Genomic DNA, 15,271 nt, shown 5'->3' on the forward strand with positions numbered 1-15,271 from the left:
ACCTCTTTGCTGAAACCTGTAGCTGTATTTCTTACCCTGGTATCAGGTTTGGGATTGTAGCTAATCTCCTGAGCACAACAGGATCTAGAAGCTGGTTTACCAAAGTAGCCCATCTTTCAGAGAGGAAATAATAAGCTACATTTTAACGCCAGGGCTCACTCAGGGCTGCTGGTTTATTCTCTGTGCAGCTGAGGATGTGAAAATGTTGTCAGGGTGCCCACCAGAAGACACAAATGCCATGGTGCGAGGGGTGATGGGGCTGTGGGACCACGTTACAGACTGAGAGTAGGACTGGAAAAGTCAGTGCGCTGTCTTCTGCGTCTTGCTATAGAATATCCATTGAAGGAAGCAAACAGAATATAGTGGTATTTTTAACTTTCAGAAATCATTAAAAAAAATATTAACCTTGTTTATTCAACCAAGTAGAAACCACTTTCATTCTTCCTCTATGCACTTTAAAGTAAGTAAATAGAGGGTAGATTAATTTCCTGCTATTTTCCTTTCTTTCCAAAATTTCTGTGTGAAGTGGGGAGCCAAGAGCAATTCAGGCAAACATTCTCAAATTCCTAATGAAATTCATTTCAGTTGTGAGTAAAGAGTCCAGGGGTGAGAGAAAGCATAGGTAATTCTGCCGTCTTTTTGTAGGCTGGAGCATTACTTTAATGTCAGTGCTGATATATAGCTATGAGTTTGATCATTAAAGTTAACACCCAGAGAGTTATGTGGGGTTTACTTTCATATCTGAAAACACATTGACCCTCTATCTACTCTTATTGATGAGATAACTCAGAGAAATAGAAGCTGACAGTGTCATTACAGGGGATTACACTGAGGCTGGGAGAAAGAAGACTCTGTGAGCATGGGGGCATTTTCTGTGGGCAGCAGATGGCATTGGTTAAGGCTGTGGGGGGATAGTGTTTTGTGTATTTCTCAGAAAATTACAGCAGATTTCCTCACAAGACTGGAACTGTCCCCTTCTCATTCTCAAAAACCTCACACCTCTCCCGTCACCTTCGCAGCCCTCTTAAGCATCTGAGAAAAGTCTGGGTATTTCACATCAAATATTATGAAGTCAAGGGAAAGGTTTTATGAGGACAGTCCTAGTGAGGCTTGCCTAAATTTCTGCTATTTTTAGCTTTGAACCTCCAGGCTAATAAATGGTGTCTCCAGGGGCGAGCTGTCCATGGGACAGGCTGACATCCTGCTCATTCCCCAGTGATGTGCTGCTAGTGTGGGGACAGCAGGGCTGTGGTCTCTGGGGTGGGACAAGGGGCAGTTGCCCAGATGATAGGACTTGCTGGAGCAGCCACTGTGGCTTGGGGCATTTGGACAAGCTGGAGATCTGCTCCTGGCTTTCTGTGGCTGTGGTGCCGCTTTTTGGGTTAGGGCAGCTCTGTGTCACCAAATAATTGACCGGTCTCCTACAGACCACAGTTATCCCTTTGTGAAGCCAGTGTAGTGTCTCAGACATTTATTCATTGCCAGTTGGATGTCCAGGGTACACAGGGTTTTCTTTAATCTCAATTAAAGCTGTGATTTTGTGTCAGAGTTTTCAGGCCAAATATGCATGCAGAAATAGGACTTGCTCTTTCCAGCCAAAAAGTTCCTGCTACTTTGAAACTGAACCCTTGCAAGAGATTAAATATTGGGCAAGGTTTTATTTCCCTGTAATCAAAGAATATCCTGAGTTTGTTCTGCTTTCCAGTTTTGTTTTCACCCAATTTCAAATAGACCAGTTTTTTGTTTGTTTGGTTTGGTTTGTTTTTTTTTGCTGCCACAATGAGAATAATCCACTTCTTCTGATATCGGTTGGACAAAAGTAAATACATACGGAAAATACAGTTCGTATTTGATTCCCCCTAGAAGGGGTTTTGGACAATGTAAAACGTGTTTGTTATGATGTAGTCATGGATGTGGCTGTTCCGATGAGGTGACGGAACAGCAGAGAGATAGCACAAAAAACACAAACTGCTTTTATTTTGATTATCCCCTTGTAAGGGGGATACATATGTTTTGTGTGGCTCTGGATACTAAGCTGTCCACACAAATATAAAATGATTAAATGGAGCAGCAATAAGCAGTGGCCTGTAAGTATTGCCTGGTGAGAGATAATGCTGCAGCTCTCTAATTGGCTCTGTACAAGCACACAGTGTGACTGATTTCAGCTGTGGTATTACCAGTCTTGCTTCCACCAGCACTATTATCTCAGAGTGACACTTCCATTACTCTGAACGGAGAAAGATGAACGTCACCTGTCAGGGGCTGGTTAATTGTGTTGCTAGATGTATGTTACCAGGGCGCAGGTTGGACATTTATGAACATAACTGCTTCCTCTGATGTCCGCCATCCTTCAACGATCGATATGGCTCTTACAGTAAGCGCATAATTGAGTGAAGGCACTTACCACTGAGGGGCTGAAGATGAGCCCGTTGTGCAAGTTTCATTGTCCATACATTCACCACAAATGAGCTGATATTTGCCCTTTATTGTGTGTTGCTTTGTGGAAATAGAAACTAATGTGCCACTTTCATTTGTTTTCTAGATTAATGGCCAAGATGTCCAGAATCGGGAAGAGGCAGTAGCATTGCTCTCCAGCGATGAATGCAAGAAAATTGTGTTGCTGGTAGCAAGACCAGAGTTGCAGGTTAGAGTAAATAGATGCACTGAGCCAAGACCTGGGTTATACTGTACATTCACTATCACCGTAAGTAATGAACTGCTGAGAAATAGGAATGCCAAGGTTCCTGACAAAAGGAGGCAAAAGATAATTGCAGAACTTTGCCCCTTTTTTAGCCAACAAAGAAAATAATATGTTATTACCAGGGCTTGTTAGCCCAAAGCTAGGCAATTCCTTTCCAGCAGACAAAGTAAGCAGATATACAAATAAAGCTGAGAGCACTAATATGATATTAGTAAAATATGAAGTAGAACTTGAAAACTATGCATTACTTGTTTGATGATTCTTTTTTGTTCTGGGAATAAACTTCCCATGCTTACCTCAGTCATTTATATGAGCTTACACAAAGCTGTAGTTTTTCACTGCTGATGGCCCTTTTTATCCCATGCACTTGTAAGCAAGAATGTAAACTTGTAAACTGTTCATTTATGTGCCAGTTATGGGAATTTCACTACAACACCATTCATGAGCTCTGGGTCTAATTGTTTTCAAAGGGCCCTGGTCACAAAAAAAAAAAAAAAAAAAAAAGGTTGTACATTACAAATCATATCTCAGGAAGTACATTTTCAAAAGCTTTTAGGAATATTTCAATGGTGTTAAAAATAAAATTATGCCATGACAAGAATGTTTTATGTCATTGTAGCGGAAGGTGTTAGGTTGATCATCAAACTAAGGAGAGGTAGACTGGAAGAAAAGTACTTTTTGTACTTCCCCTTATATTCTGTTTATAAGCCATTGCAAAACAAAAGAGACATTATATTGTCACTGTTCTCTCCATCTGTCAGCAATTCAAGCAAAGTTGGTTATGTTGCCATTTGTCTCTCATGCTATTGATCTGATATTTCTCGGTCTCGCTAGCTGCATACTCTGTATAAATTAAATTGAGTAAGTGTAATTCAGTGCCGCTTGGAATCTCTACTTCAATCCAGTACTTACATAAGATTCACAATTTCAGCATTTATTTCCTTTATGTTTTTCATCAATCTAAACAGCTCCCATAAAAATGATGACAAAAAGTATAGCAAAAAAAAAAAAAAAGCTGTGCATCAGTTTATATTGCAAAATCGTAGCATGCATTGGAAGTTGCAGAAGTTTTGAAAGGCTTTTTCAATATTATTCTTAATGATTTTTCCCTAAGATATTTTTTTTTTCTGTAGGGATAAGAAACCCACTGACTGAGAAAATGCTTGCACAAGGAAAGTTAGTTGTCTGTATTTATTTAGATTGGTGAACATGAAAAAAATATATCAATATAAGATAAGGAATTACTTATGCATATCAGTATAGCTTCCCATGTAGATGCTACTTTCATATCACACAAAATAGTGTGTTTTCGTTCGTGATGTTTTTGTTGTTGCTTAGTTTAATTTAGTTTAAATTGTGTTCTGAGAACATAATTAGGCAAAACTGAAGAAGTAGCCGTAGTATATCAGAAATCATGCTGTCCACAAACTGATATCAGGTAGCTGTTTTGCTTTGACTCTGGTAAAAGAGAAAAGGATTAAGCAGGCTTTTATTTTTAGATAGAAAATGGTAATGGCAGTATTGCATTCTCAAAGGCTGACTGCTGAGCACATTCATTCAGAAACAGGGAAAAAAAACTTCTTTGACCATTTATTTGTGCAGTGAATACTGATGGATAATTAAGTTCTGAAGCAGAGTACCAGAGGAGCACATAACCTGTTTAATATGGAAACAAATGGCACAGGCATGTGCATTCACATGTGTATGTGCGCGGAATGTATGTAGTGCATGTGTATGCTAAGGCATATATTATTGTTATTCTAAAAACTATAACATAAGGATTCACATTAAGTTAGGCACAGGGTCTACCATGATCAAAGCAGCAGATTTACCCAAGTGAGATTCATCTTTCATCCTCCCAATTTGGTTATCTCTGCAATTTCATCAAATGTGAGAAATTAAATTGCATCCTTTATGGTAGAGAAAGACTGTGTTCATGCTTTCCCTGGGAAAAAAAAAGGCAAGCAAGAACAATAAAGCTCCAAAGGTTGTTTGGTCTTGCGACGTAAACCCAATGCAGGGTTGTGGAGAAGAGAGAGGATATACTAACTTGACAGAAAAGTGTCCCTTCTTGTCCTTTTGCAACACTACCTTCACCAAATGTCAAAGTATTATTTTACACTTAGGGAAAAACACAAACAAACAGTTGAGGCTTGTTTCCAGGCAAGCTGAAAGAACAAAAATAACCGCCCTTCAAGTCACTGCATCTGTCTGTCACCTTCCTCTGTTTGTTTGTTTACCTGGAAGATCAATGGGAAAACTGTAGTAGAAATGCAACACAAGGCATCTATCAAGGATGCAGCGCTAGGGCACAGCACTGGGGCGGAGGTTGTTAAAGGAAAGAGCCCAGTTGTCTCATGGCCCTATTAGTAACATTGCCACTCTTTTGGCGCTGTGGCTCTTGGCGGTAATGAACATGACAGCTTCAGGATTATGCGCTCTGCCTTTCATACCTTTTGAAAAGAAATAATGTCTGTGCTGTGCAGTCTCCTTCATTATGAGAGAAAATCAGTCATACTGTTTCAAGAAAGGATAAAAGGCATAAGAGTCCCATTTTTTATCCTTCTTTTTCTTCCTCCTTTTTTGAGAAGCGGACTCCTACCGCCTGGCTTTCTGAAGTGAATCATTATGATAAAAAGAACTAGTCAAGCATTGCCATTTGGGTTTACCCTATTTTAGCGTGCATCCTTGCTGACATAATATAATGTACTAATGTATTCTTTGCAGCTGGAGGAAGGGTGGCTGGATGATGAAAGGAATGAATTCTTGGAGGAGTTGAACTTAGAAATGTTGGAAGAGCAGCATAATGAAGCGATGCAGTACACAGCCAATGAGGTGGAGCAGGTAGGACTGCCACTAAATGTGTTATTTGAAATTTTGCTAGGCATACCTTGTTACTAATAGAGAATGAAATGGCATGCTGTAAAGTGGAGTCAAAAGCTTTGATAGAATTTTTTCTCTCGGATGCTCTGAACTCCAGTGTGCTGTAGGTCAAAGCAGAACAATAGATGTTTGGGCCAAGTTAGCAAACAATTTAGAAAACTGTGATAAGTGCAGATTTCTCATTTTCTCTGAGCTCTCAGAATATTATTTCTTACTTTCTTTAATTCTGAAGTGTTTGGGGTTTATGTTGTTATATTTTATGTCTTTTTTTAATGGATTGTATTAATGTGACATGTAGAGCTCTGAACAGGGACAGGTGCTCCTCTTGTACATTTGCAAGGTATGAGCTGGCCTGTGCAGTGTGTAATCTAACTTTTAGATTACGGTGTTTAAAAGAAACAACAGGTGTTTTGGTAATACAAGAGTATTTTTCTTACACCAACAGTGCACAGTTCATCATTTGTTTTGTTAATGGAGGCAAAGAAGCATACTGTTAATATAGTCTCAGCTTGCTGTTATCCTAACTTTTACATGCCCATATGTGCTGTTAGTCATGGGGCTGCGGCGACGATACATGTGCACTCTCAGCAGTACAGTTTCATCAGGGAATCTTCTCAGTTCGTTTTTTTTTTTTTTTTTTTTTTTGTGGAAGGCGTAAGTGACCTTATCCACACCTGAACCAGATGATCTGTCAGCATGCACACCCATGTGGAGCCGAGCACATAACATCCCACCTCATCTCCTGGCTTCTGTATATGTGTCACTGGGGAGAAACTCTTTTTCTACCCACAGAAATCTGTAACTTGATTTTTTTCCCCATTCTGAATTGTTCGAAAGCAAAGCCTGAGGCATTTTTCTTTGAAGTGAAGAGAGGGAGAGAGGCTGAAAGCCTTCCTTCTTCTGGAAACCAGGGAACTTATTTGGCTAAGGGGAGACCTGGCTTCAAATCCTGCACTGCCAAGTCCTCGCTGGGGGCCTCAACTTGCTTCTAGCCTGTTCTATCCCCACCTCCCTTCTTGCTTTGGTGCTGATGATAACTCCCATTAAAGCCATTCACTTTACACAAATTAAATATTCATTGGGACAGAGACACTGACAGAATAGCTCAGCAATTAAGTCTATTATCTGGAATATGATAGATCAGATTACAAATCCTTGATCTTATAAGCATTTAATTAATCGCACAAAGCGGAATAACTCTGGTATCAGAGGTGAAGGGAGACTTGCAATGGAATGTATAATGGCCTTTTAGTTATGATCCTCTTTTCCAGGCAGTGATACAAGCCTTGCTTTCCCAGGTCAAATGTGCTAAATACTGCACTGCTAGCTAATTTGAACTGAGATCTGGCATCTTTTTATTTTTTTAACCAGAAATTTTATCTTAGATACCCAAAGATTTCCTGTCACAAAGAACACTTGTTCTTTGCAAAGCATTTTACTTTGTGCAGTGCTATCTTCACCCACTTCTGGAGGAAATTCTTGAGCAGGTCTGCCTACAGACCCCTTTTAAACCCTGACACAACATTTTCGGACCTCCGAAATCACTTCACAGTTGTGATTTTCCACTCCCAGTATCCTGTCAAACCTTGACTTTTTCACTGGATTTGGGTTGCGGTTAGTGTTAATTACTGAACAGTGATGTTCTATGAGGTTGTTTCATCAAACCAGTTGAGTTTTTTTTGTGTGTGTGTTTTTTTTTTTTCCATTGAGATCTTATACTGAGTATTTTTTCCCCTGTTGAGATTTTATATTAAGGTAGAAGAGAGCTACACTTGAAAAGATTATGGTCAGTTGTACTCTATAGGTGTCTGACATTGCATTGCTTGAAGTAATTCTAGGACAGCCAGCCAGTTCTTTGCCCTTCTGATGAGTAATTGAATCAACCAAATGCAGCTGGATGTGTAATGGGGCATCAGTAATTTGTGACAGCTGCTGTTTCTAGACTCTATGTAGTGACTCGGCAAGTCAGAAAACTAGTTCTTTACTCCTTGTTAGGCTAGAAAACCTAGCGGTTTCCTGGAGTGAATCACATAATACATTGGTGTAATGAAACTGCTCTTGTTGCAGCTGCAAGTAGCCAAGCAGAGTAGCTTCAAGCTCCCTGGTTGGCCATGGAGATTTTGCTCCAACACCAGGCTTAATTTTTGTGAACCAGGACACAGTCCTCTGGCTTCATAATTGTTTGTCATCATGAATATTGTGAGCTGCAGGAAAGAATGCACATCATAGCAGACTGTCCTTACAAATATGAGTGTTTTTTACCGAATGCCATTTTAACGTGTAGTACAAGCTGTCACAGAAAAACATGGTACAGTTTATAATGAAGAATAGTATAGAATTAAGTAGACGGTCATGTCTTCTTTGTGTTTTTGAGCCACTCTATGGAATTTAATCAAGAATTGTATCTTCTCTGTATAGGATAGTCCAATAAACCTAGAGGAAAGATGTAATTCTCTATTTCTTATAACTCATTGTATTCCTTCCCCATCAGAACATCGTGGCCCATTGTGCAGCACTGATAACTTTTACAAGAATACCATAGATTTGCCATACAGAAATTCTTATCAGTATCATGGAATATATCAAAACCTATTAAGAAAAGAAAGAATTGTGTAGAGTAATTCATTGTAGTTCATTCAAAGCTGTAATGCAGTAAAAATATCTGGGGGAAATTCCTTTTTGAGGCCTGTTTCAAAAGAACAGCATTGTTTGCAGAAGAGCATTTTCCCTTCTAATGCGCCACTGAAATCAATCCCAGCCTTCCCCAGTGACAGGGGTGTCTCACAGCCTGCCACTGGCAATTCCCCTCATTGTGGTCAGCCTTCCTTTCACTGTCAGAGGCTGACCGGGGAGCCCAGCAGCTAGATTTATTAAAACCCTTGACTGAATCTCACTGCTTTCAAACTTTAGTAGCAGCCTGGGTTTTGAGTCCCAGTATACATCCTAAGTTGAAAATGAGAATAGAACAGTGCTTGAATTCCTGCAAGATTAGCCATTTTATAGGCATGAATGCTTGCTGGAGCTGAAATGCAGAATCTTTTGAGGTTCATTTATTGCTTGATTGTACGCACCGCCAGGTTCGCGTTCTCATTATCTGAGTTCTCACTGCAAAGATGAGGCCTAAGGAGCCCTTTGGTATTTCAAACAGAAATAATTGTAGCAGAGATTGACAATGTACATTTAAAAACAAACACTTTGTTTGGAATAGATAATAGATAACACTGACAAAAGCAGTGCATTGGTAATTGGAGACCATCTCTTGTTTTTCAAAAGGGACGTAACCTGATATTAAGCTTGCTAGTTTTCAAAATAAAATTAAAATAATTTCATGGTGTAAAAGACTGCTCAGTCTGAACATGTTCAGGGGCCCTGGAAAAGATGACAAGTCCAGAATACAAAAGCAAGGCACTATCTTACTTGAGTCAGAGTGGATTTTTTTAGATGTATCTCAAAAACATACAGACAATAAATATCTGTATTACTTGCAGTTTTCTTAATTGAACTATTTGCACATATCCACATCCTGGGAAAGTATTTAACTTACTTTGGATGTCTGCTTTAGATTGAGAAGAATATGACTGTACAGACATTTGTTTCTTCATGACAGAGTGGAGAACCCCAGATGACTACCTGACATTCAGGTGTCTGTACTATAGACACTTTTGATCAGCTCAGTCCCACCCATTTGATTTCTTTGAGACTGGAAAGATGGATTTTGCTTTGATTACATCGTGTGTGTGCATTAATTATGGATAGTAGATGGCAGTGTCTTATGTTCACTCTGTCTAGAGCATGTGGAAGTTGAAGAAGCAAAATTTAAATTGTTGATAAGTGGTGAGGAGAACAAAAGACACTAATTCTCAAAGTGTTGATTCTGTGGGCCCAAACTGTAAAGTCTCTTTCAAACACTGTGCAAATAGATACATTAGGATTTTTACAGATACAAAGGATTTTTATAGATACAAAGGATTTTTCAGATGTGCCCAGACATGCTTTGCTGGTGTGGTGCCACGATGGAGACAGCAGAGGAAGCTCTAGTAGCATCATGTGGCTCAGCTTTTGGAAGCTATGTAACTGTGCACACACAGTATGTATAAGCCACCCTGTTTAGGGGGTAACATTTGTTTAGTCAATTGAATGCAAGTTGTTCTATGTTGCTTCCCCTCAGGGTCAGCAAGTGGATAATAGCCCTCCTCCTTCACAAGGGTAGATGGAGCCCTACATTTGGGGCAGGCACCCAAATTGCTAGCCGTTCTGCAGCAAGGCTGTCCCGGGGTCTGAAGGAGCTGTTGTCCCTCGTGTCAGTTGTTAAACATTTTCCAGATCAGTGAGAATCATGGATGACACTGTGCTGTCTCCAGAGTGCAGTGTAGATGACCCAGACTGGAGTCACTTCTCTGCTGAAAAATCTGGGGACAGCAGAGGTGAATACAAACTGGAGCAGTTCCAAAACAGGTGAGAGAAGGGACCAGAATAGCTTATGTAGCAGCACTCACCTGGAAGAGGTAAATGAGAAAAATATGAAATTAAACCCAAATCTCTGGCATTCCTGGTGAATGCACTTACCTGGTTGGGTTGCTCTTCTTCTGGTTACCCTTGGTTTTCTTGAAGAATTCTGTAGACATTGAATTTTTTTCTCCCTGCAAAATATGAAATTTTGTCGCTCTAAAAAAAAAAAACAGCTAATGCATGAAGACAGTATGTTCCCACCACTTCTCCAGATACTCATAAAAATGAAACCAAATTGTTGCAGCCACTTTGGAAAAATATACAAGCCTTAATAAAACAAAACAAAAATAAAATAAAATAAAATAATAAAATAAAATAAAATAAAATAACAAACCCTTCCAGTATACTTTATGCTATCTCACAGCAATGCATAAGTTGAAGAAATAAGGAGTAGGTAAATGATAGTTATAGAACAATTCTGCCATAGTTAGTTATTTAGAGTGTTATTGGTACTACTCTTCATATTCCTTCCTCCTGTAACAACAAGATACCTTTGCTTTTTAGTGGCTAAATAGAAAGATCTAAGAGAATCTCAGATAGGAAAAATATGTACCAGTGAATTTTACAAACTTGCAGAATTTTCATGACATTTTGTCCCTTAGAGTTTCAAACTCTAGTTTCCAGAAATTTCTGACCCTACAACATCAAGAAACGTTGAACCTTTATACAATCCCTTGAATAACTCTGAACACATTCCGTCCCATGATGTTTAAAATTCAAGGGGGAAATTTCTCCCCCATTTGCGAAGAGACAATAATTGACACATTGCAGGTGTGGCTACCAAAGGTGCATGAGAATTAAACAGTTATCATACATTTTGTGCATGATGAGTGCATGAGCTGTGTGTGCAAAAGGATGAGTACAAAATGTGTGCTACTATTCTAAAGAGAAGTTTTCCTTTGCAAGTCTTGTCTGAGAAAACACTGTTAAAACATCCTTTCAGAGATTTTTAACTGGTCTGTCACAAACACTGGAGTCTCTGGATACTGTGTTTCTTTCAAGATTTATTTTATTCCACTATTACTTTGTATTTGAGGGCGGGGGTTATCTTTGTTTTTCTGAGACTAGGCCATTATTTTTTCTTGCATTTGAAGAAAGGAAACCAGCTGAAGGGTGTGTGATCATGGAGTGCACATGAAGAGGGGAAAAGGAGGAGATAGGAGACACATTTCATCCTGTTTTACTGTCTGTCAAAGAAGAGAAAAAGGGAATTATGACAGTGGCCTCTTTGAGTTTGTTCCCTTTCATTGGGTGCACTATACCTTTTTTCTCCTGATTATTACTACCATTATACATAATTATGCAATTATACCTCCTAAAAGAGAAAAAGCATTTGGTTGATACTATGTGCACTTAGATATTTGGCAAACAGGCCATATAAATTGCACTCTGTATGATTGCGCTGTAAGGGGAGTAGGTGGAAATTCTTTTCACATCCAGTTTGAAAAATAAAAAGCATGTGTCTCTTCAGAGAGACATTATCTCACATTCTTTGAATATAAAAGAATATAAATAGGTTAGGTACAAAGAGTGGGGTGTGAATTAAAAAACAACAGCCTAAAAGCTTGACATTAGGCCCATGGCAAGCACTCAGTGTTGTTCTACACTTAATGGTAAAAGGCTGTTTTTATTTCTGTGGAATATAAACTCCAACTAGGGAATAGAAATGGTCTCCAGGGATGTGAGGGAGGTCTACTTGAGCAAAATCCTGGAATTCAAAATGAATAGTCTTACAGAAAAATATTACTGAAAGCAAGAAATGTGAGAGAGGGCCATGGAGGGTGTAGCAGAACAGGCTGGCCCTCTGCAGGCTTCATATCCCCCCCCGCCCCCACCCCCCCCCCCGCCCCATCTCCATGGAGCACACAGAGTCCACTAGTTTAAAAAAAAAAAAAAAAGTCCCATTGATGAAAGTAGTCTTTTTATACCCTCTTAGATTGCACCAGTCATTGTTTGATTGGTTTGATACTCTATTTTTTCTGAAGTGATAGCAGCACTGAAGCTTTTTCCCCAAGTTTGAGAAGATTTCAACTCCACCAGTCTCTGGCCATAATCCAGAATCAAAAACAGTGCACCATCTGGTGATCATTATCTTTAAGCACTGAGAAGAGATGGCTTAGCTAGAGAGGGAAATATTTCTTTCCAGACTTTAGAAGATATGTGACTAGTGCTGTAATTCATCTGCTTCACTCAGTATGGCCACCACAGCATGACTCTCAGAAATGTTTAAAAGCCATGAGCAGTAGGACTGCTGTTTAGTGATCTGTTTTAATTCAGCTTAAATCAGATCCCAGCTGTTTAAGCAAAACAGAGCTGGAAAATATTCTCAAGTAATGTGATCTGTGTTTGATAATCCCTTTGGTTTGCTCCTTTGTTTAGCCAAAGAAACATGAGGAAGAGGATGGAACTACAGACACTGCAACCTCATCATCCAACAATCATGAAAAGGACAGTGGGGTGGGACCTACAGATGAAAGTTTGCGTAATGATGAGAGCTCGGAGCAAGAAAATGCACCTGAGGAGCAGAACAGCGCTACCCTGCAGTGCAAACAGGAGCTGGGTCACAGCCAGGATACGTTAGGAAGTGTTGAGCTCCAGTGCAATGAAAGCTTTTTGTCGGGGGAATACGTTGAGTCTGATTTCATAGGGAACCCGGAGGAGGAATGTGAAAGGTTTCGACAGCTGCTGGAACTGAAGTGCAAGATTCGAAACCATGGGGAGTACGACCTGTATTACTCGAGCAGCACAATAGAGTGCAACAGAAGAGAGCAAGACGGGGTGGAGCATGAGCTACAACTGCTCAATGAGGAACTGAGGAACATTGAACTCGAATGTCAGAATATTATGCAAGCTCACCGACTCCAAAAGGTGAGGGATCAGTACGGAGACATTTGGGCTTTACATGATGAAGGGTTCAGGAATTACAACACCAGCATAGATGTGCAAAGAGGCAAACTGGATGACATCATGGAGCACCCTGAGAAGTCCGACAAGGACAGCTCCAGTGCCTACAACACGGCAGAAAGTTGCAGGAGCACTCCCTTGACCGTGGAGCGATCCCCTGACAACTCTCTCCAGCGGATGATCAGCATCACCAACAGGAAGAACCTGAGGAGCACAATTGTGGCTAATCAGTCATCCTCAGGACAAAGCAACAAGGAGACAACCTCAGCCAAAACCAAAACTACTGAACAAAACAGTGCTGCTGAAGACACCGTGCTGGCATCAGAAAGTGGCAAATTCACAGACCAAGAAAAGCAGAGCAGCGAGCACATTCCCTACCTGTCCCCATATCACAGCTCTTCTTACAGGTATGGGAATATACCTGCTCATGCAAAGCATTATCAAAGCTACATGCAGCTGATCCAGCAGAAGTCAGCTGTGGAGTACGCCCAAAGCCAACTCAGCCTGGTGAGCATGTGCAAAGACTCACAGAAGTGTGCAGAGCCTAAGATGGAATGGAAAGTGAAAATAAGGAGCGATGGGACGAGATATATCACAAAGAGACCAGTTCGAGACAGAATCCTGAAGGAACGTGCCTTAAAAATTAAAGAGGAGCGCAGTGGAATGACGACAGATGATGATACAATGAGTGAGATGAAGATGGGTCGCTACTGGAGCAAAGAAGAGCGGAAGCAGCATTTGGTGCGAGCTAAGGAGCAGAGGAGGCGACGGGAGTTCATGATGCGTAGCAGGCTGGAGTGTCTCAAGGAAAGTCCGCAGAGTGGCAGCGAGGGCAAAAAGGAAATTAACATTATTGAACTGAGTCACAAAAAGATGATGAAAAAGAGAAACAAGAAAATCTTGGACAACTGGATGACAATCCAAGAACTGATGACACATGGTGCTAAATCTCCAGACGGCACAAGAGTGCACAATGCCTTTTTATCAGTTACTACTGTATGAACGCAACTTCTTTCAGAGAGTATACTACCAGTTTAGGTAGAGTACGATTGCCTCGTTCAATGTGGCATTTTTATATATTTTGTGACTGTTTATAGTTTGACCTTTTTTGTAAGCAAAATTACCTGGTAATTTTTCATTTGTTTTTCATATAACGGTACCTTCTTTATCTGGCAGTCTTTCCTTATCCTGCAATATATTCATATTACTCATTTGTAGAAAAAAAAAATGAAAAAGAAAAGCAAAACAAACAAAAAAAAGTGGAGAAACCAATTAATTTCTTAACCTAATACATATTCTGTAAGTTCAGATCTGGGTTTATTTCTCTAGTTTTCTTTTTTCTACTTTAGTAACAATACAATACCAAAACAAAATGCTTTATACTGTATTCTTGGCTTAACAAATTGTTGAAGTTTTACATTGTAGATTGCATCTGTTTATAAATCATATGTCACATCTCGTCATATAGATTAGAATGACCTTTTCCAACAACACATTGTACAGTACATTTAATCTGTAAATTGCAATTGTATTTGTCCAAGTAAAGTGTAGGTGGGCAATTCTCCTGTGTTCTGTAGTGGCATTGGTCATGTAGCTAGGCAGTCTGTGATAATTGTGAAGATGAAAGAGAAATAAATTATTGCTTATCTTTAAGAAAAAAAAGGTCAAGAGTTTGATTTCAATTGACCATCTGCCTTTAAAGGATGATTTGTTTCACCATGCATGATTTTTACAGCATATAGAGATTTCAAAAACACAAGACATGATTCCATCATTCCATTGGCTAGTTCTTATGAATTAGCTTTTTTTTTTTTTTCCAGAATACACATCAGTGTGTGGCTCTTTCCTTTCCTTTCCTTTCCTTTCCTTTCCTTTCCTTTCCTTTCCTTTCCTTTCCTTTCCTTTCCTTTCCTTTCCTTTCCTTTCCTTTCCTTTCCTTTCCTTTCCTTTCCTTTCCTTTCCTTTCCTTTCCTTTCCTTTCCTTTCCTTTCCTTTCCTTTCCTTTCCTTTCCTTTCCTTTCCTTTCCTTTCCTTTCCTTTCCTTTCCTTTCCTTTCCTTTCCTTTCCTTTCCTTTCCTTTCCTTTCCTTTCCTTTCCTTTCCTTTCCTCTTTCCTCTCTTTCCTCCCTTTCCTCCCTTTCCTCCCTTTCCTCCCTTTCCTCCCTTTCCTCCCTTTCCTCCCTTTCCTCCCTTTCCTCCCTTTCCTCCCTTTCCTCCCTTTCCTCCCTTTCCTCCCTTTCCTCCCTTTCCTCCCTTTCCTCCCTTTCCTCCCTTT

General features: G+C 39.9%; 1 protein-coding gene across 3 annotated transcripts in view; it reads left to right on the forward strand.

Annotated features, from left to right (window-relative positions):
• PDZRN4 (PDZ domain containing ring finger 4) overlaps window positions 1–14,659 on the forward strand; it is a 269,618-nt gene extending 254,959 nt beyond the window's left edge. For all 3 annotated transcript variants that reach the window (XM_083838889.1, XM_083838888.1, XM_083838890.1), the window contains 3 exons: window positions 2,543–2,644; window positions 5,429–5,545; window positions 12,473–14,659. In XM_083838889.1, the coding sequence (XP_083695015.1) occupies window positions 2,543–2,644; window positions 5,429–5,545; window positions 12,473–13,999 (1,746 nt within the window). In that variant the 3' untranslated portion in view covers window positions 14,000–14,659. The remainder of the gene's footprint in view (window positions 1–2,542; window positions 2,645–5,428; window positions 5,546–12,472) is intronic.
• The last annotated feature ends 612 nt before the right edge of the window (window positions 14,660–15,271 follow it).

This window comes from Anser anser (genome assembly GCF_964211835.1).
Source record: "Anser anser genome assembly, chromosome: 1".
Classification (NCBI taxonomy): domain Eukaryota; kingdom Metazoa; phylum Chordata; class Aves; order Anseriformes; family Anatidae; genus Anser; species Anser anser.